The 23,477-nt window shown below is 36.1% G+C and overlaps 1 protein-coding gene across 1 annotated transcript in view; it reads left to right on the plus strand.

Annotated features, from left to right (window-relative positions):
• Nucleotides 1-23,477, plus strand: part of man2a1 (mannosidase, alpha, class 2A, member 1) — a 446,136-nt gene that overhangs the window by 348,209 nt on the left and 74,450 nt on the right. The window contains exons 16-17 of the mRNA XM_039757985.1: nucleotides 8,345-8,459; nucleotides 20,486-20,619. Coding sequence (XP_039613919.1) covers nucleotides 8,345-8,459; nucleotides 20,486-20,619 — 249 coding nt within the window. The remainder of the gene's footprint in view (nucleotides 1-8,344; nucleotides 8,460-20,485; nucleotides 20,620-23,477) is intronic.

The raw sequence follows: 23,477 nt of genomic DNA on the forward strand, positions 1-23,477 counted from the left end.
ATGTTGATTTAATTAACGACCTGTGTGTGAGGAGTGCCTGCAGTGGACTGGCGTCCTTTCAAACACTGTTTCCTTCCTTATCCCAAACACTGCCTGTTCTTGGGTTTGGCCCGTTGCTCTGAGAAAGACTTTGACACCCCTTGACCATGAATTGGATTAAGCAGATTTGAGAATGTTATGTTTACTTACCTTATCCAAAGGTAGGGAAGAAATTACACTTTCATTAACCATTTTCTGAATGAACTGCTTATGGTCTGCACTTAGTGCGTATGTTGCAATTTCACTTTTAAAGTTTTACACTGTACCAGGTAAAATTCTAGTGATGCGTTCAGAGTGGTGTGAAAGATGATTAGCCAAAATATTATAATGAACCTACACAATAATTTACATTTAATAACAAATAATTTATATGTTTACAGATATATGATATAAATGTGTGTATTTTTATTTGTCCTGATGTTTTGTTGGCTAATTTTTCTGCTTTGCTTGTTTTCTTGTTTTCACACTCTTACAGCGCACTGAGTGGATGTTGTATTTAAAGTATGAAATTTACTGCTGTTTAATTTGTAATTTGAAATAAACGGCAAAATACATTTAAAATAAAAACTGACATATATACAGATAGTCCCCATGTTACGGACATCTGACATACAACATAGGAACGGGGCTGCAGCTGCGACGCATGCGCCTCAATAACTGCCGCTCCGTCATCTTCGGCCTGTGGATGCTGCAAACAGTGGCTATGGTAATTTCGCTGCCCGCACAGTGTAGTGTCCCTCGGCAGCTCCCGGCGGCAAGAGGTTTCACTGCCCGCCCACCACACATGGCTGTCCTGTTCGTTCTCATTGGGAGACTGGTAATGCTGCAAGCGGTGACCCGGTTGTGGCTGAACGGAGGCCATTGAGGGTAAAGGGGGCGGCGGGCGGTAGCATTGTAGTGTACCTCGGATGGCTACATGTTGAATGGGGATGGTGGTGTTGCGGACACTGCAGGCAGCATACTGTAGTGGAGGTGACTGTGAGGTGGGCTGTTGATGAACCGCCCCTCGCCGCCCCCATTTATTCTCAATAGCAAGCCTGCTTGTACTGCTACGCACATAGCAGGAAGTTGTCTCTTGTTAGTACAGGGTGGCCCAGATCTAATTATGCAGATCCAGATCGTCTGGATGACTTTGATTTATGCAGGGACGATTCCACTACTCGATGGTCTGGGATTTTTCGGGTGATTTTCTATGTAATAAACTTAAGTTATAGCGTAATGAAAATTGCATAATTAGATCTGGACCACCCTATACATCAGACGTGCTGACAACTGGTGCCATCCTGCTGTGAGAGCATGTATAGTGCTGTGCAGAAGAGCTCATCTTAACCTTTTGTCTTCACCATTCAAGAATGTCTCTGAAACACAAATCTGATGCAAGTGCTGGTGATACAGTAAAGAAGAGAAAAACCATCACCATTGAAAATAAAGTAGAAATAATAAAAAGGTCAGAGAGAGGTGAAACTCCATCATTCATTAGCAGAGGACTTGGTTACAGTCGGTCAACAATAGCATTTATTAAAATAATGTACCTGTTCCGACATACATACAAATTCAACTTAAGTACAAACCTATAGTCCCTATCTCGTACGTAATCCGGGGACTGCCTGTATTCTCTAATTATGGCTACTGATGTGAGAAATCCAAGAGCGCACTTGGCTCGGGGTAAATCTGGGTTATGGAGAATGGCTGTTTTTATAAAAACCAAAGGAACAGGGAAGGGATCCAAAGAATGAGGAGTGCTATGGGAGTTAAGTTCTCTAGCTGATCCTTTGCAGTAGCACACATTTTGTACGTTATCTGATCGTGTTCACTATATAGTATAAGTGTAATGCCTTTAGAAAAAGAAAATACAAGACACACTTAGGCAGGGTCAGGAATAGTCTGTTTAATTTTCAGTGTGCTGCATTCAAAGGAGATGAAAAGAAAGAGCTCTTAATTTGCTAATGAGTCTGCAGCTTATTAAATTCCCTTCAGAGCTGCTTCATGAATATCTGAGGCAGGAGTAATGAATATTCAGTAGCTGTTCTGAAAGTTTCCATTGTCTTAAGACCTTTCTTCATGCCATTTTGAACAGATGTTGACCTTTTAGAGTCGTTGATGTTCACCTGTGTAATCAGGACAGTGGTGTTTAGTAGTATACAGTGAATCATTGAATTAAAGACGTAGACCTTTACCTTTCTTTCCATAAGCCTTGTGTTTTCTAACATAGCAATAGCTTATATGTGCTCTCAGGTTGGATGTTTATCATGATCATTTGAAATCTGCCATACTGGTAATTTTGTATTGTGGAGGTAGTGTGGTTTGAAGAATTATACAGCATGAAGAAAACATATCACCTGTTTATTAAAAATACTATACAGTACAGTTCACAAAAATGACAATGTATGAAACACTCATGCTCTGTTTCTAGTTTTAAGGTAATAGTATTGTTTATTTTCACTATGCTTACATAATTTTATAGTGCTTGAAAAATACAAAAATCTTGAATAGTGTAAGGCAGGATACCACTAAAAGTACAGGGAACAACATAATGCATTTTTATTTTCCTGACCGCTTCAGACCTCAGTGTAAGTTGACAGAAATGGCAAAAGAGTGAAAAATCAACTAACAAATTGCAGAGCAATAAGCACTGAGGACTTAATTCAAACTTTCAAACTTTTCATACTCCTCTTTCAATGTGAACAAAGCCTGTTGTGCTCAAATTAATTTGGAGTTTTGTAATGAATTTATGTTTATTAGCAGTATATATTTTGCTTATTGATAGTTATAAAAACACTGTTGTAGTTTTTCATACGTAGACTGCACAGTGCAGCCACTTTGATATGTCCAGTTATATCATTACTTATCAGTATATTTGTATTTTTTTGTATCTGATGTTTGTATCTTTATACCATTCCCCTTTTTGATTTCTTTTAAGAGTCTTTAAATATGGTAGTTTTTATATTAACCAGGAAAGTAGATAAAAACTAAAATCTAAAAGGTCAGTAGTAAAAATGATAACAATTTTGCATTATCTGTTTTGCAACCTGAGCAGCACTAGAACTGGTTTTCTTCATCTCTCTCCCTCAGCCTTCATTCTTGCTTTATACTTGCTACCAAGTGGTTGTTAAGAGTCTTTGTGTTTTCTTGTAAAATCTCCATCTAGGATCAATCATAAAAAAATACTGCCTGTAATAAATGAATCACGGTTGTCCTTTTCAATTTCAGTCCTGGAGGACCTTAACGGCAATCAGATGGCCAGTTTTACTGTTAATTGATCTCATTGTTTAATTATCTGGCTCAGGAATATTTCTAATAAATTCATATATATAATATATATATATATATATATATATATATATAACATTTTTTTTTTTTTGCTATTTTCTACCCTCTACTGTAGAGTTTTATCCCTTAATTGTATCCAAACGCTGTTGATTGCAAGTGAGCAGTGCAGACACAGGTGCAAACAACATTGGATGCTAAAGGGGAATGATTACTTTATTGCCATTTTCACTTGTCTGCTCATTAAGAAACATTTCTTACAAGTGATTAGGCAAATATAGATGGCACTGAAGTAATCAAACACCCCTTTTTAACATTCAGTTTTGTCAGCATTTGGATACAAGTATGCAAACTCTATTGAAAATGGTGGATTAATAGAGGAGGAGGAAACTTGAGCAATTAAACAGATATTTCAGAATTTAATAAAATAAGAGAATATAAAGGAGAATTCAATAAACAATAAGAGCAATTAAAAGTTTGAAAGAGGCACAAATGGTGAAACTGATTGGAAATAAAACCACACAGTGTTGGGGTTAGACGTTAGGACTCAACCTGGGAAACCGGAACCACTGAACTACTGCCATTAGTCTCAAGTTGAACCTAAGGTTAAATGAACATTGACACACCACTGTGAGATTGCTTCATTGTTGTATAATACGTGTAAGTGATATTTCTTTGGACAGAGGGAGTGAAACATGCTAAAATTCACTAAAAGATGTTGAAAGCAGCATGACCCAACAAAATGCTTATGAATGGATAGAGAGGTTTAAAGGTAGAAGAACAGGTGTAACTGATGAAGCTTAGTCTGGTCGACCCTCAACATCGTGCACAGAATGCCACATCAACATGACAAATGTCTTCATCAAAGAAGTCCAATTGATTACATTGTCACTATTGCTGCACACTTGGGTATCAGCTATGAATCTGCATATGCCATAATGCATGGGGTACCGTAAAGTTTGCGCAAGATGAGTATGCAGATAGCTTATTGATCTGAATGCACTAACTGCAAATGGAGGATGCAACACATTTCCTGAAGTGTTATGAAGAAGGTCAGAGTATGTTGGAATGAATTGTCACCGGAAATGAGACATGAGTCCATCACTGTGAGCCAGAAAGCAATAGACAAAGCATGTAGTGGAACCCATCTTCACTAGTAAAAAAGAAATTCAAAGGACCTTATTTGGGAGAAGTGTTTCCTATTCTGATGCATTTTCAGGAACACGGACAATCAGTGACCAGTGCAATATACTGTGCAATGCTTGGAGAGAAATTGAAACTAAAAGAGGAATGCTTTCAAAGACAGTCTTGCTGCTCCATGACAGTGCACGTCGCCATGCAGTGGCCACAATGTGCAGGCAATGCAACAGCTGCAGTTTGAACGTCTTCTGCATCCACTTTACAGGTCTGATTCAGCAATTATCACATCTTCATTCCACTTAAAGAGACTCGAATCAGCCGCAGGTTCACCTCTGATGATGAGGTTAAGGAAGCGAAACTGACCCTGAGTTCAGGAGCAGCCAAACGCTGATTCATCCAGGTAATGAAGAAGTTAGTGGAACGATACAAGAAGTGCATCAAAATGCAGGAGGACTATGTGAAGAAGTGGTGTAACTGTTAAGTTAATCCGATCGCAGTTACCAATTTTATAGGCTATGTTGCCTTTACTTTTTTGATTCTCCTTCGTATATGGGGTAATCAGTAAATGTACTAAATCAACTGTCATCTCATTACTGAATTTCTAACGCTAAAGAACAGTGCACTTTTGGTAAATTGTTTTTGCCTTGTCAACATGTACCAGGACCAGTTTCCTCCTTATTACACAATCATGAGATGGGCTACAGAATTCTGTTTGACAGGACTGCTACTGAAGATGACCCAAGGTTTGTTAGGTCCTTAATATTAATGATAAAAGAAAAATGTTTTACAACATGGCACGAATCACAAACACGGTTAGGGTTATTGTGAATTAGCTAATCCACTCTTCACAAATAAGTAAACATAAGCAAGGTCTGTGCATGTTGAGTGCCCAAAATGTTGATATACTGAAATGAAGAAGCACAACACCCAGTGTTCCAAGTAGAATCTCTATTACTTGAGTTTGGACTGGGAGAATTTTAATAAATATTTCAGAACGGGATGAGAAGTCAATAAAAGCTGTCATTTTGCTTGACTTCTTACTACATTCATAATGGCTACATTGGTATAACACCCTAGTGCTACATAACTGGGGATGAAATGTGAATGTATCATTATGATTTTGAATCCAAACAACATTTAAAACACTGGAAACATGGTAATTCTCCAACACCAAAAAAGTATGTTCCAGACCAGTCCTGGCAGCACCGTACATGTACTGTATGTGCAATTCTTTTCAAAGCTGAGGGTATAATCCTTATTAATTACATGTCTCAAAAGGCACATGTGGCCAGTCATCTGCTCTGCTTTGGTGTTTGAGATACTCAGTCAGTGAGAAGCATTGAGACAAGGTGTCAGCCATTTCCCTCCTGTTTCACAACAATGCCCCGTGTTTTACAGAAGCGCAGAATTTAAATGCAGCTCTGCAGAACTACAGTTTTGAAGAATTATCACTCATCCCCTATTCCGTAGGCCCAGACCTTTGTGACTGCAAGCGGTACCACAATCCGAAGAGCTACATCCATGGGACATTCTGTACTATTGAAAGAAGATGTCATGTCAGCTACACAAGAGCAGTTACACAAGCAAAATAACATTTTCAGTGGCACAGAAATGCTGTGTTGAAAAGCTGAACTTGTTTGATTTTGCTGGTGTTTCCCTTACTACGTCAGGTTCAAAACTTTCATCCTTCGTGTGCATGTATTTACAGTATGTATATATACACACGCACACACACTATGCTATATATATTCATACAGTATACTTCTAAATACACACCAATAATTGTTTTATTTCTGGGTACAATAAAGTTTTTTTAGTATAAACCTGGAAATGTGTTCATGAGCTATAAAGCTTTTTATGATGTTTGCTTACTTATGCCTGTGTACTTATGAAATAACTTGATCAAAAAAATCTTAAATGACTATTTTTATTCAGAGCATGTTTACTTTTCGTTTGCTACACATTATATCGTAATGCACATTTTTGACAAAGTTTGTCATGTGATAAAAAGTGTCAAGTGTTATTATTTCTGGAAATAAATGTTTTCAAAGTGTACTGGCTAATTAACAATGAATGTTATCAAGCCCATGCCTACTTTATGTGCCATCTTAATTTGAACATTTGCTTTTAGCGAGAAACACCTTGCTGTCAGAAATGTGCCTTTCATTTTTTGAACTTGTTCAAAGCTTGTATTGTTAAGGGATGATAAACACTGTTTAAAATACTAACTGATAAAGTGTAAAGGTCAGGCAGGCAGTACTTTTTCTTTTATTACAGTTTTGCAAGTGTTCATAGTTTGTCTTTTTTGCCTTAAATCTGGAGATAAGAAAAAGTTGTTTTCAAATTCAATTTATGGAAACATTAAGTGTTTAAAAGATTTGTTGAATGTTTTATACTAAATTGTCAGTTTATTGAACATTATTAGTTATGCATGTCCTAGCCACTACTAATATTTTTTTAATGAAAAGTCATTTTCTAAATTTTTAAGTTTTTAATTATTTTTCATTGTAATGAAACTGAGTTATTCTTTGATTAGAAAAAATAAATACACAATATTTACAGGGTTGTCTTTCTTCCCATTCTAGTCTTATTACAGTTAGGCAGAGAATATCTGCGCAGCCTTTTTAAAGATTCACCTTTTTAATTTGGAAAAATTAGCGATTTTATCAAAATGATGCAAGCGTTGAGAAAATTTAGAGTTTACCTAATGACTTGAAGTGTTAAGAGATATACGTGTTAATTTTAAGGAGAGTTGTGTTATGTTAATACTACAGTTTGAATTACATTTCCACAATACACAATTTTGAAAATCACTATGGACTTGTTACTTTGCACACGTTGCCAATTTTATTTTTAATTATATCAAAACCTATTTATTAGTGCTATGATTTGGTCATTGCTTCCAAAATACATTGGGAGTTATTTGTTTTTTTGACTCAATGAAAAGTGTAAATAATAAATATTGTCGTTGTGGTGTTAGACAAGATGGATTGTCACACATTCATTACATTTTATAGAAAAGTTGTCACCTCGACATATAACAAAGAATCAACAGTCCCACAACAAAATGACTTTAGATTTTTTTTTCCTCATTTGTCACCATTTCCCATCAAGTTATGAGTGTTGCTTTGTTGTACCCCATGTTGCATCATTACTTGTCACAATTTTACGAAAATTAAGGCAGCTGTTTTTATCATTTCCATAAATTAAATAAAAGCAAAAATATTATATAACACAAGCTCCAGTGAAAGTAATAAAATGAAGAATTAGAAATAATCTAGCACTATAGTTTAATTTACTTTAGATGCATTTATCCTGTGATTCTTTAATATTTGGAGAAGAACATTTAATTATTCATGTCATGGGATTCATGATACAGAAAACAGAAGAACTGTTGTTATGAAGCCTTACTGCTTTGTCACGATAAGAAGATAGTATTGCATCAGTCTGTCCATTCATCCTTCCAGTCTCTAACAAACTTATCCTTAGAGCAGAGTTACAAGGCTTGAAACATCCTTGGACTGGGGACTAACATGATAATTTAACATGGAAAATGATTATAGCAGGTGCTTATACATTCTCAATGCACAGTAGTTCCTCCAGAGTTAGGTCTTGTTGACTAAAATATTCAATCACGTGAACTTTCTCCTGACAGCAGGGGCAACTTTTTCCATACAGTATATTTTTATCTAATGCAAAACTAGCTAGTTTTAGAATGGCAGCCCTACAAAGTATTTTTCTTTTCAGAAAATGTGAAATAACTACACTACATGTTTGCTTATGAAATCCTAAGCTTCTTGTTTATAATTGTTATTTTAAACTGAGTGGGAAAATTCTAGACCTTAACTATGTTTGTTTATTTCCCTTTTTTTCCCTCCTTTACTCTGCCCCTGTATAGCCATACTCCTCCTCAGGATCGCCTATTATAACAGTAACCACTGGAGCAGTCTTTTCGGAAGTGACAAGTACATATCATCATTTCACACATACAGTCCGTGTTTATAACATCCAAGGTAAGCCAATTCAGTACTAGAAAATTTACAACCTTAGATGCACACAATTAGTGGCTGGTTTGGTATTAGAAAATACTTGGTTGTGAATAAACAGACATATTTCCATAATCATATTTTTGTTCTTCTTATCTTCCTGTTTGTCTAAAATCTGTTTAAAAGTCGTTCCAATTAATGGCTCTACGACATCATAGTGTAATGCTTGAAATGCTGCTTAAACTTTTTCTGTGGGATTTGTTAAGTGAAATTGAGGACCAACCTCCCAAAATAATGACCAGAATGAGAAGTACACCATATATTTTGCTGTTTTTGCCATAAAATAATTACCTGTAAAGAGAAAAAACTTGTGTAGTAGAGTCAATGCTCAATCATAAATCATTCACTACTAGTATCCATGAGAAGCAGCAGATGATGCAAAGGCAAGTTTTGAAAATGGCATATTTCTGTAACATATGCAATTTTAATTCATAGTAAATAATACATGTTAAACAATAATATGTATTTTTTTAGTCTATCATGATGGAATTTGATCACCAGTACAGCTTATGCTTTTAGGCTTATGCTTGACTTTCTTTGTGAAGTTATATACTGTATAAGTAAATACTGTAAGAAAATATGGATTATTTCTCAAAGATTATGTTTCTTTTGGTGAATAATGTTGTAGTGTTCACATTGAATTATTTGTTGGGGTGATGTACTGTAATTGTGTAATCTTTTTGTTAGCTGTGGTTTGCAGTCTAGTTAATGTACTATATGTAACAGGCTTTCACAGTAATGGATATAAAGCTCTTCTTCAGGGGGAAAGGAGTGGTTCACATCATCCTGAAAAGCCTGAAGTGTTGTTGGCTTAAAATAAAGGGCATGTTTTTGTTGCTCCTTTATTAATCCTTCCACTTTGCTGGACCCAACAGGAAAATTACCCCATATGAGTGATAGAGGCAAGAATTGGACAATTTTGCACATCGGTCATTTCTAGTTTTTTTGACAGGACAAATACAAGGAGTGACTCTTATGAAACAAGATAAAAGAATGCTCTGCTGACCATCCAGTGTTTATCTAAACATGCATTCTAAAATTAATTATTTTTTGGATTTTATCTTGAAATGAAATTTGACTCAGAATTCTAAACTGTATAATTTTCTTACTTTAAGATGCACGGTAAATTATTACTTTATTATTTTGTGCATTGTTCATGACTGTTATAATTGCCACCATGGTTATATTCTAGCACTGTATCATGCACAGAATGCAAAAATTAGTTCAGGGCCCTATCAAAGCTAACTGGTTCAAAAACATAAGTCTATGTAAAAAGCATATTGTTACATTATTGCATTAGTAAATTATAAATGCTATTTTAGTTACAACATACACTAGGTACAGTGAAACAGTTTCTTTTGAATGTTAGGAATACTTTGTACAGTTTAGTTTCCAACAGCAACAGCTTCATAACAGTTTAAGTAAGTTCTTCCAAGACAGGCCCCCATAATTGCCATTCTCTATGAAAGAGATATTTGATGTCTTTTGATGCTGGATGTCAGTTTCTACAATTACATCTTCATATTCCAGTGGTGGGCAATGCTGCTTCACAGTAAGGAGATCAGGATTCACCTCTGATGTCCTCCCAGCGTGGAGTTTGCATGTTCTCCCCATGTCTGCACTGTTTTCCACCAGGTACTCTGGTTTCCATCAATTGTCCAAAGACACGCAGGTTAAGTGGATTGGCAATAATAAAATCAGCCCTAGTATGTGTGTGTGTTCATCCTGTGATGGACTGACACCCTTTCCAGGGTTTGCTCGTGCCTTGGTTGCTATGCTAGGTGGGATAGGTTCCAGCAGAGGCGTGACCCTGTTCAGCGCTGAACGGGTCAGAAAATGACATGACATGACTTTCCAGTGGTCTTATATATGTAAGTGACGTGTTTATTTACACATATGGACATGATCATGCTATATGACCAAATCCCCCATCAAGCCCAGAGTTTAAATATGTCAGTTCCACCAGCTGAAAATGTGATTTTTTTTTTTTTTTTTCTGTGCCTTTAAGAGCTATCTTGGATAACTAAAACCATTGTGGAATTGGCAAATTGCCTTGATTCTTGTACCCATAACTGTGCTCAGAAAATAGACAAACATATACCTAAAATACATTAACATTATATTTTTAATTTGGGAAATTTGTAATGGAAGCTATAGGCCAGTGGTGGCGAACCTATGGCACGTGTGCCAAAGGGGGCCCTCAGAGCCCTCTCAGTGGGCACGCGCGCCGGGGCCGGGCTCCCCTCACCGCTCCCCCTCTTCACGCGCGCCGGAGGACTTTTCTGCCCAGCAGCCCAATGGTAGCGCTTCCTTCCTCTCGTGTCTGGGATAAGGCGGGCGGCACACATGCTGCTTGAGGGTGCGGCACAGACTGCAGCCTTTTGAGTCTGTGATTCCCGTGGTGGGGTTGGAAGGGATGTGGTATAGCGGGTCCACAGCTCAAAATTGAAAAGGCCAGTTTTAACAGATAATTGCCGCACTCGCGGCTTAAAGGGGGTTATGGTAGAGTGGCCGGAGCGGTTTCCAGGAGCTTTGTGATGCGGGCAGTCCTCGCTTAAGCGCACAGGTGAGGAGTCGTCCGCATCTGTAATTATTGCCGGGAGTTGCTAATCGCCACACCTGATCCACGACCCCGTAATATATAATGGAAGCTTTGGGGCGGAGCTTAATAGGGAAGACCTCGTGAAACACTTGAGAGGATCGAAGGGATGACAAAGGACAGCACAGTTAGTTATGAAAATGAAATCCTTAAAGTGTGGAATTCTCTGCCAAATAATCTTAAGTCAATGAAGGCACTTGAGATTGCTTTCCTTACTTTGTTTGGAACATCTTATGCTTGTGCGCAGCTGTTTTCAGCTTTGAATTAAATCAAATCTGACACCAGAAACAGACTAACAGATGACCTGAGTGCTGCATGTGTTGCTCTCAAGCTTACAAAGTATGAGCCAAGGTTAGACAAATTATCAGCATGCATACAACAGCAAAAAGCACATTAATTGTTCAAAAGCATACCGAATGCAAACTTTTACCTTTCAACAAAAAGTTGTTTGTATCATTGAAAGCTCCGCTATTATGTTTTTCTTTTAAGACAAAAGATGTTAATGTATGAGTGGCTTTTCTAAACTAAAAGCTCAGTAGATAGACAGACAGAGCATCAGTATTGGCAGTTCAGTCCAATTTATTATCCAGCTGCACTCCCAGGTATTTATAGGTCTGTACCCTCTGCACACACTCACCTCTGATGATCACGGGGTCCATTAGGGGCCTGGGCCTCCTAAAATCCACCACCAGCTCCTTGGTTATGCTGGTGTTCAGTTTTAGGTGGTATTCAGGTTAAATTGCCATGTTGGCACTTTGCGATAAATAAGTGGGTTTTGGATTGCAGTTTGGGCACTTGGTTTCTAAATGGTTCGCCATCACTGCTATAGGCTGTGTTTTCATGGCCCCTGATGGATTCACTAACTTGTATGTGAGAAGTTTAGATTGGCTACATGTCTCACAATTGACAATATTTGAGCCTGTTATCTGATGGCATTGTGATCTCATTATTGATAAAAACGTCCCTCTGCTCTCTGGAGAAGCGGAAATTAATAATTTTCTGTTCATTTAAACAAAAATAGACTGTTGAATGTTCTCTACTTTCTAAAATATCTCTTCACCCATCCATTATCAAATCTGTTTACTTAAGTTTAGAGTTTTGGCGTTCTGAAAACCCATCTCGTCCCCATTTATTGGTCAAGAGCCTTGTCTTCAATTCAAAAGCCTACATTCACTTGAATGCATTTCACTTTCATGCATTGCTATAGATTTTCAGAAGTATTTATTAAACAAAATATTTTCTTTAGTGTAATGCAATGTAATGGTGTAACACTGGCAAGGAAAAATGAGTGGAATTGTCTTTAATACTCTTACTTATTTTTATCTCAAAAACTTCAGTATAACAAACTATAGCTCTTTTTACCATCCTCTTTTGTGATCTAAACATTGGCATGTTCTTACCTTCTCTGTTTTTCATCGGTTTTCATTATGACTGTATCCTTCATCATTTTTGGTATTGACCCACTCTCCGCCTCATGTTTTTCTTCTGAACGTCTGTGCACGGTTATTATGGGACCTGGTTTAATCACCATGTTGGCTGAAGCTGATCTGGTTTATTTCTGTGAAACTGATAAGTTAGCAATTGAATAATTATTTTAAAATGAAATCGTAATGGAAAAAAAACTTAAATATTCCTCTTTATTTGCCTCCTATATGCTTATTATTCACGGTATATTATTAGTAAGACTATGCACCTCATTGTTTATACATGCCTCAATATGTTTTGTTTTATTTTAATTTTATTTCATGATGAGGATCTGTAGTACACATTAATTAATATGATGCACCCTCCTGAATGGAGGATGAGATAATACTATAATAAATGGTTTAGGCTTTTTTTACTTTATTACTTTGATCTTTGGATCAAATGAATCTTGCTGACCAAATTGCCGTCTTCCCTACTTTACTGTTTGACCTTCATTGTTGATATTCGCCCGATGTAGTGTAATTCACACTATCCATCTTCAATCTACTATATAAACTAAATGAACCTTCACTCATTCCATATCATTAATATTTTTACATTGCTTTTCCTGTAGCTGTCAGCATAAACTGTATGCAAGATATGAAAAAAAAAGTTTTTCTAGCTGTGCTTCCTATCATTATTTGATTTTGATTTCAGTCTTCCTGTCTAATTTATGACTCGTGATTGAAGCCACATTTCCAAATGTTATGTTTTCCCAAAAAAAAAAAAAAAATCTTTTTCTGAATTATTCATAGAAAAACCTTCTCAAAAAGCTGTTGAGTATTCACTTGATCATAAATGATTTAAATCAACAGTTTTAAAATAACTTTAATTGAAAAGAGTTTTGTGCAAATTAGATTTCATTTAATAGATAAGTCATTCTGTACACTTTCAAGTAATTTTGCCTTCAGCAATCCAAGTATGGGTTCAAAAATCAATTCAGAAGCTGACTGAATTAGTGTTTCTCAAAAGAAGCTCTGCAATAAAGTCCACTAACCGATTTCATCTTGCACTTGCCTGACTCCATTAGGCCTGCTGCCCACTTCCCTGCTAATTCTATATTGCTACCTGAAGGTTACTTTCTTCAGCAGAGGAAGTTGCACACTGTCAGTTTCAAGTGTCCTTTCTGAGCTTTGAACCTACAGTATTTGTGAACTTAATCAGTCAATCTGTATTTTATATATAGGCTTTCAGAAATCTCAGCACTGCTTGTGATTTTTTTTTTCAACCATAGTTCACTTTTCACAGTGCTAAAAATTAAATCACTGAAAATGTAGTATATTACCTGGACACAAAAAAGGCTATCCCCTTAAATTTTATTTTGCAAACAGTGCTCCTTAGAAACAGAGATGTGATTTAAAAGGATGTCCTAATATTAGTAACAAATTTTAAATATAACCTGATCACTCAGTGTATGTGAAGAAGCCGTGCACCGTCAGTCAAAATAAATGTGTTGGTAATGTTGCATTTTTTTTGACTATAGAAACAATGTTGCCTTGCAATAGAGATGGTTTAAGTATAGTACTGTTATGTCACAACCAACCATTTCAATTTTATGCAAAACTTTGAACACCTTTGAAACATGTGAGGTACTACCGTGATTTCAACATTTCCACACCACTCCATGTGAGGTAATGTTGAATCAAGCTGCATTCATGCAAATGCCTGATTTTCCTGGAGTGGTTGGTGTAATTAATTGCATACACATAAAGACCATTGCCCCAAGTGTGAATGAGCACTCAGGTGAATCATAAGCGATATCACAGTATCAACGTACAGGTTGACATGGATGCAAAGTGTATTATAGTAGCCAGTATGTTACCCTGAGGATAGGCAGGGCTGGATGGTTAATTGACTGTGAAATGTCACATAGGTACGCTGAGCTCTGCATTTCATGAAACCCTTGAACATTCGTTTCATACCTTATCAGGTCAGGATGAATGAAGAAGGCAGGTGGAGACTCCCGTGGCATTAGATAAAAAGAGTCTCATAGAAGTTAAGGGGTGATCATGGAGAGAGGCATGGCATGTCATGTCATGTGACTCTGGGCTATAAACGGAAACGTTAGAAGAGTGAAGACGACTTCAGAAATAGCAGAGGAATAGCCGTGGCTAGTTTCAGAAACAGTTTATGAGGCATTTTCTGTGACTGTAACAGTGGGAAAGTGACTCTTCTGAAAGTACAGCTGTGGATCCTTCATTGTTAAATAAATGTGCCCAATATAAGGCTTTATTCTCAAGTAGTATTATGTGTCTCGGTCTTTGCATTTCGGTGTTCGTTATTATTCTTGATGTTGTTGCAAATGACCCAGTGTAAAGCATGAATAGAGTACTTCATGAGAATGGAGTAAGCCTTTCATTTGAATGCTTTGAATATTATTATTATTATTATCATCTTTGTGTTGAAGCCTTAGCATTAGTATCAGAAAATTACAAACTGTCCTCATGATTTCCGAAGGAACCCCAAAACGTGTTCATGAGTGCCATTTTGTAGTTCAGGATATCATAAATTCATGTCATTCATTCTCAGACATGACTCCTGCTCCTAGTTGAGAGTATGTGTGGGATGCTTAGTGGGTACTTCTCATGTCCTACTTTGGGGTAGAACAAATTATTATCCGAGTCAGACTTTTAGTGCAAGTAAGTCCTAGGGGTAATTCTGAGATGCCTGATAAATACAGGTAGTGGACTGTAACTTAGCCACTCCAGGACACTCACATTGCTGTTTTGAAGCCATTCCTGTGTAGCTTTGTTTATGTTTGGGGTCATGTTTTGCTGGAAAACAAATCTTCTCCCACGGTGCAGTTTCTTGCAGACTTCTTCAAGTTTTCTTCTTGGATTTCCCTTTGTTTTGTAGCATTCATTTCATATTCTACCCTCACAAGTCTTCCAGGGCCTGGTGCAGAGAAGAGTCCCTACAGCATGATGCTGTCACCACCATGCTTCAAGACAGGAATGGTATGGTTTTAATAATGTGTAGTGTTTGGGTTACACCATTAGTCTGATGGTCAAAAAGTTCAATTTCATTCCCATCAAACTATAGAACCTTCTTCTAGCTATCTTCTGTCACTTCCATGTGCCTTCTGATGCACTGCAGTTGAGATGTCATGCATGATTTTTTCTGTAAGTGTTCCATAAAGCTGCAGCTGGTGAAGCATCTGGGCAACAATTGTTCTCTGCTCAGTCACACCAACCTCATCTAAGTCTTTCATATAAATTTTTACTGATCTCTTTGTGGCTTCACACACTAGTCTTTATCTTAATCACTCAGTTTTTTTGGGTGGTCTGCTCTAGGCAGATTTGCAGCTAAGTGTTTCTTAATGATTGATGTAACTGGACTCCAAGGGATATTCAGTGACTTGGTTATTTTTTAGTCTCTAACCCCTGACTTGTGTTTTTCATGGAGTTACTTGGAGAGTTTCTTTGTCTTCGTTGTGTTAGTTAAACCATGATACTGACTTAACACAAGCTGGTATTTCCAAATGAGGTGCATTTATATTAAAGTCAATTGGAATCCCTCAACAACAGACCAGTGATTTTCATGTAGTCATTTTCATTCTGTGACTTCTAAAAACCAACTGGCTTCACCAGTGAGGGTTTAACTTAAGTGATCAATTATTTTGTGTTTTATATTTGTAATTCAATTAGACTACCTTTCAAATATCTCGTTTTCACTTTTTTTGTTCATTTAAGCGTTAAAATGCCAAATTAAATATTCTGTGATTAAATGCCCTATAATAACAAAATGTGAAAAGCTAGGGTGAGCACGTTTTATGTCCACTGTATATGTCTGCCCATCTGTACATACTCACTTCATGCCTTTTCTCTGTAATCTTCTGTATACTCTGTCTGTTTAATGGTTCTGCCATTATGTGTAGTTTATTTTAAATTAACTTTTTTATGTTTCCAGTACTTCAAAAAATGTTAATATGCTTTTCATGTCCAGTGTTCCTTACAGCAAATATGAAAATGAACAACATATCTAAGCGGACTTAAGATACAGCAGCATGTAACACACTCAATTACTGGAAGAAGAAATATATATAGCTTGGCACCAGGCTAATGACTTTTTCTGCCTCTTGCCATGCTATCTGAAATCTATTTGTAATGGGAATAGTACAAGGAAAAATAACATGCCCCAAGCCATAGTGTATTTCACTGTCAGAGAAGAAAGCATAGGAAAATTCTCTCTTCCACACAACATTTAAATGATTGAGCACTCAGCAAACAAACTGGACTCCGTGTTTGCTTGATAAGCTTAAAAGAAAAAAATCAATTGTCTTGTTGCCCATAACAAGGCTGCTGATATGCTGTGCTTGATATTTTGCCATGGATTTGAAGTAAGGTCTAAAGCTATACTTTTGTTTAATGATTTCAGTGTTGTGAATGTCATCTTGATCAGTCATGTATGCAATTTATGTATAGATTTCTAAATGTTTTATTCAAACGGCCACTTTGTGATGAACACATGGGTACCAGTGATGCCAGGCTAACCACTCCAATGTTGGCGTCCTTGTTGTTTGCACTTCAATGCTAATTGGCATCTGGTTTAGAAAAACACTTATACAATTAAAATATTGGAATTTTAATAAGGATGCAAAAAATATTGAGTGGAAAATGGGAAAAGAATGTAGAGGGCGAGTTGACTGTGTGTTACAAGTACTGTTGCTTATGGAGAAGAGGAACCTGCATTATTGGTAATTTCTGGAGAGCAGTAACAAGTTGTCTAATTATATAATATGTCCAGCATATATTAGTGATTAACTTAAGTTAAGAACTTCCTGGAAAGAAAAGAAGCAGCTATAGTGGATACTCGGGACCAAGACTGAACCCATCGCAGTTGAAGATCATGCTAAAGTATTCTATCTATCTATCTATCTATCTATCTATCTATCTATCTATCTATCTATCTATCTATCTATCTATCTATCTATCTATCTATCTATCTATCTATCTATCTATCTATCTATCTATCTATCTAATATTTATACGTTTGGTGCATCATACCCTGCCCCTTATTTCCCTTAACCAATAATAATTTTGTTTTTTCTAGCCACTCAATGTCTTTTTAACAGCTAAATTCTTGTAGTTTCAGTGCTGTTTCTGTCTTTAATAAATCTTGCCACAGATGGACTGGCAACCCAGCTGGGATGGACCCCATTCCGTTATTTGACTGGGAGGCTATAATAATAGATGGACAGTAGGGGAGCTGTAACATTTGCTGTCGTGACTAGGAGGCAGATTTAAAAGGACACTGGGACAGATGGTATGCTGTGACTATCATCCCAGCTGCAGAGAATGGAAACATCTTACCCGGCCTGGAAGCTGACATAGTGGGAGGACAACCAAGATGGAAAAGCATCCTTAGAGGGGTGATTTGTGGTTCCTTTCCTGGTTGAGATGGTAGAAAAACTAAGGGATAGTGGGACATTGTCTCCCAGACTCTGGTCATTCCCTCATTTGCCAGGTGGCAGCATCTCTTATGGCAAGCCCCTGTTTGGATGCTTTACGGAGCAGCATGGGAATTGTGATTCCACAAGGCTGTCCTGTTAGGTTCCATGGGGGCTGCAGGAGGAACTGTTGAGAGATGATTCCCCTGTTCCAGGCTTGTTCCACCTGACCCGGAAGTACTTCCTGGTGTACATGGTTTTGGTTCTTTAAGTTCTCCCAGGTCAGGTTTAAAGGGGTAACCTTCACTTTGCCCAGGGAGTTGGAGTTAAGAGAGGAGAAAGAGAAGTGGAGGAGAAAGAAATGAAATGAAAAGGATTGGATTATGCACAGCTCAGTGAGAAGAAGCCTGTCACAGATACTTTTGTGAAAATAAAATAAGTTTATTGGAACCTGCAACTATCTTTGTGTAGTTATGTTTGGGGTTGGTACTCAGCTCCCTAGTTACCACTATCTAACTATATTTAATCTCTGTGTTTAACCCTTTGCTTGCATTATTTGGAAGGATTAGTAATTTATCTTTTTTTTGTATTCAGAAGTATTGGAAGCTCTGTTGCTTGACCATTGTTGAATGAAAGCATTTACAGTAAAGCCAAGTCAGATTTAAGTTATGTTTATTTAATCCTTCATTATCATTGGGTAAAAGAAACTGACAATGTTATTTTATTAGAGAGCACTATTCACTAATTTAGAAAGAACATTTTTAATATTGTCCAGGTTTTCACACTCAGTATTCTTGGAGTGTTCTGGGCATGTATGCTTAAAAATGCAGAAGTAAATTCATAAATTAAGAGCTCAGTTCACATATTCTGGTCATTTATTTTCTTTCACTGTGCTCTTATTCTGTTTATACTTTACAATCCTGAAGTTTAGTGGCATGTGTTTTTTAAGTTCTGTAGTTCCCTGAAAGCTTTTAGTATCAAGTTATGTGTGAAAGAGGCAACTGAAGAATTTTATGTCACACATGTCCTTGCACTCATTATAATATCTTTGCTGGCATATTGTCACCACTTATATAGTTGTTATATTCACGGTTCTGTTGGACTTGCATAGGGCAGAAAATCAGAGATTAATGCAAAAACCTCAAATTATCTACTGTGGTATTTGATCAGGATTCAGATTTAGTGTATTTACCCACAATACCCCTACTCTCAGGTGGCACTTACATTTTTCTTAATATGTGTCCTTTTTTCTTTGTGGCTTGGTTGTAAGTTTAGAAGGTGATCCAGTTCTTCCAGATTACTGATAAATTACCATTTCTGTCTGTCTGAAGGCTGTTGTCATTACAGGCTAACTTACTTATTTTGTAATTCCTTGAATGCCAATAAAAGCTCCGCTTTTAAAACAAGATGTAATAAATACTGTATGGCGTGTCTTCTTGGAGTTAGTTCAGGTGACCTCCGCATTAGTAGTGGATCTGTAATGTAACAGGCACTGGACCACACTTCACAGAGTTGAATCTGAATCTGAATATGAAGCCAAATTTAAAATACCTACAGTCTGCCTTAAAACCTTTTGATCATAGTAACTTCTGAAATAATCCATCTGCTTCACGCACAGCAGATCTGCCTGAGGACATCTGTCATCCAACTCCTCAGTAGTCATTTCTGAGGCACGTACTGGTAGACTGATCTCAGCACAGAAAGATATTGAATGAAGACAATTAAGCCTAGAACATGTGTAAGGTAATTTGATATAATGAACTAGTTTGGTTTAAAATTAATTTAAAATAATTTGCAGTTTTTCACAGTTGTATTTTTAGTTGAAAGATGAATGTGAGACTACTACTTGTTTGAAAAGCAAAGGTTCACTCCATCTGCTTTGCTGAAATATAAATTTAATTATGCTTAGTCCATAAATTGAAACAAAAACAGATTTTCAGTCTTCTTCTTCATAGCTGGAATCAGGTGCTTTGGTGAATGTATACATTTGTTTTTTGTTTTGCTACACAAGTAACCATAAAAATAACATATCATTCTCAAACCTGGTTACTCCAATGCAGGTTCTCTGATAGTACCACTACTATCAAAAGTTTTTTTGTATGGCTTAAAATAATAAAATAAATAAATAAAATAATAAAATATCTTAAGAAAGGTTTTCCTATACTTGATTCTGGAATTCTCTTTTTTATACAGCTGCCTAATCGTCCATCCTTCGCTTCAAGAATGTGCAGTTTCTTTACTAAGACTGAAAACCTTGACGCCAATGTTTTTAGACTCAAAAGAAACCTATAGGTTTCATCCCAAATATTAAAATTCAGGTCTTTTCAACCTAAATGCACCTTCTGTGTATTAATTTATAATGAATTTTACAGGAGCTTAGAATTGAGAAAACGCTGACAGCAAGAAATCTATACATCAGAGCCCAAAGAAATAGCCATTGACTCACAGAATAGAGACAGTTTGTGTTCAGCAGCTTAATCAGAGCCTTTTTTAGTTTGTAATCATTCTATGTAAAATATAACTTGTATTGTCTTTTTTAAGGTGTTGAAGGACAGTCTGTCGAAATGTGTAACACTGTAGACATCAGAGGTGAATTTAATCGTGAAATTGCAATGAGGATAACTTCAGATGTGAACAGCAATGATCGATTCTTCACTGACCTCAATGGCTTTCAGGTTTGATGTTAATTGATTTTTTTCTATATGTACTGTATATATATTTTCTAAAATGTTGTATATGTATATCTTATGATTCATTGATTAAATGTAAATTCTAACAATTAATTGCATGTTTGGATGATTTTACATTAATCATGGTATAACTAATTTACTTTAAGTTTTTTCCGTGTAACTGAGTACATAAAAATGAGCTTTTTAAAAAACAGTTTCTAGAGTGTTTGTTCTAAAATAGCTGTTTTGATTTGAACACATGAAATATTTTTAATCAGTAGTATTTTTTTTATAGACAACTATTTTTGATAAATATTTATAGCTGTTCAGAATGTAGTTATTAATATCTTAAATGAATGAAGTTGAAGTATTCTGTTCTCTTTAAGGAATGAATTAGCCGTATGCATTAATGGAGGAACAGCAGGTCTCAATCAGTCTGCTTAAAGTGGGGCTGTGTGGCTTCGCGATTAGCGAGTCAGTGCTGCCTGTTCAGCTGGTTTGGAAGGACCGAGCCAAATGATTGATTTAATTATTGTAATGGTCTTCAGTAATTTATGAACTCTCATAAATAGAAAGTATCTGTAAGCATAAAATAATTTTTTTTTTCATTTTCTGCACATTCAGGAAAATTAAGAAAAATGAATGTTAACTGTTAATTAGAGAATAAGTGCTCTCTTTATGTTTAGTAGTTTTAACATTGTTATTTTGAGCTTTGTGGCATTTTCTTTAAGGAAAATTAAGACTCCTGCACTGTAGACGTATTTCTCTCACACACTGCTTGAACCACTAAATAATTCAAGTGTCAGTTGCTTAAGGGTGAATGAAACGAGACAAAATCAAGATAGAAGCAAATGTCACATATTATTATATATAATTTACTAGAAAAATATTTCTAGAGACAGGCATTTTGCTATACTAATACAAAAGATATTAAGTATTTTAACTGCTTGTATCATTGTATATTCTGAGAATATGACAATATTTCAGTCAGTGAAAATGGAATTCTACTACTCTGAAAAAAATGTTTTATTTATACTGTTTAAACATTTTTCAAAGGCACGAATTTGCTGTTCAGGAGCTCCTTTTCACCTAGTGCTGCTTGGAGAGAATCTGAACCCCTCAACCCTGAGACCACTGGGTCATTAATAGATGAGACTAATTAATTTGTTGCTCTTAATTTTATTAATGTGATAAGATTTTAATTTAAAGGATCCTTACAAACATGTTTCAAGTTGTCCAAAGAAATGTTTATGCAATGAAGAGTATAAGATGCAGTTTGAATCTGAAAAAGACTCAAGATTTTTTAATTTTAGGCATATTAGCAAGTATTTTATTTACATTTCTTTTGGAAATTTGTATTTTTTATCATAATTATGATTCTGGAAAAGAAATTGTCTTTCTGAGACACAGATTGATGACCGGTAACTCTGCAACACAATGTATTTTGTATAATCCCCTTCTGTAGTGACCACTATATCAAAGCATTCCTCCAATGCAAATCTGTAGTTTAGCTTTTGTACAGTATATACTGTTCATTGCATTCGTAGTGTGAGTCCCGACCTCATTGTATGGGTGATTACTTACCAGGTGACGCATGTGGTTGGTCTGCCATTCAGCAAACATCCACCACGGGGTCCTCTTTCAGTTGTGAGAAGCAGATCATGGAATGTTGCATAGTTTACTGTCAGATAATGCAAAGAGTATGCGACACGTGTTTCGCCCTTATTTTGGGATCATCATATTAAATAAAGTTAGCCGTGCATGTGACTAGTGTTGTTTATAACACAAACTATAAAACTGAAAATGTGGATATTCTGTTAGACTAAGATGAATTTGGCAGGCCATTTAATTGATAAAAAAAGTGATCGCCTGCTGCAGTTTGAAAGTAGTTTTCAAAATGATAAAGCACTATAAAATGTATGCATAAAACTTGACTCTTTAGCTGATTTTCCCTTAATCTTTATTGAATCGGAAATGTTTTTATCAACAACTATCATATTTTCCAGGCTTAAGAAAAGAGAGTGAGCAAATGTTTAGGTTTGTTTCAGAATAACATTACAGTTCAGCTGTCCGTTCCTTTCCAAATTAATTTGGGAATAAGTTTGTGGTAGGACAAAGGTCACTTAAACTTTTGAAATTGTGACTTGCACATAAAAAAAAAAAAGCTTCACACGTGTAAAATAGCCTCTGATTGTGGTCCAGCAGTCTACACGCTAAAGCAGCTGTGTAAAAGATATGGTGTATGAGGGACCTTATAGTGCCCTGTCTGCAGCTGGCAGATTAAAGTAAATAGCATTCTGCAATTCTCTTAATTTAGCTACCAGTATGGCAATACATCACAAGGGGTATTTATGAGGTTTTATTTTCTCTTAATATATGAGTTCTTTTTGCTTTTGGAAGAATAGTAAGATTTTATGAAGGTTAATATTGTTGCACCCACTTTTGTTTTTCAGAACTTTTAGAAATGAGCATGAGGTGATTCACAAAAGATAACTTAATATTTCACTAAGAAGGGTTCAAGTCATTTTTAAAGAATAATATGAACAGTTAAGTTATAATACTCGAACATGAATTTTAGAATGAGTGTTCAGTTACAATGCTTGCTGTGGTGTATTCTATTACTTGCTTTATCAGTTTTGGGTTGTGCATCATGCTTTAGGTGGATATTAAGTGTGATTCTAAAGTTGCGGATGTTTCATAATGAAGATGTTATAAAGTTAGAGAAAACACTTGTCATTGTGTTTAATTCTGCCCTTTAAAACACTTAAATAAAGTAAACCACCTAACTGATGTTTGGATCATTCTGTATTGACTCCATAATGAATCAGATGAGGAAGGTGCATATCATAAGTTTGAAGACCATG

This window comes from Polypterus senegalus, chromosome 7 (assembly GCF_016835505.1).
Source record: "Polypterus senegalus isolate Bchr_013 chromosome 7, ASM1683550v1, whole genome shotgun sequence".
NCBI lineage: Eukaryota > Metazoa > Chordata > Cladistia > Polypteriformes > Polypteridae > Polypterus > Polypterus senegalus.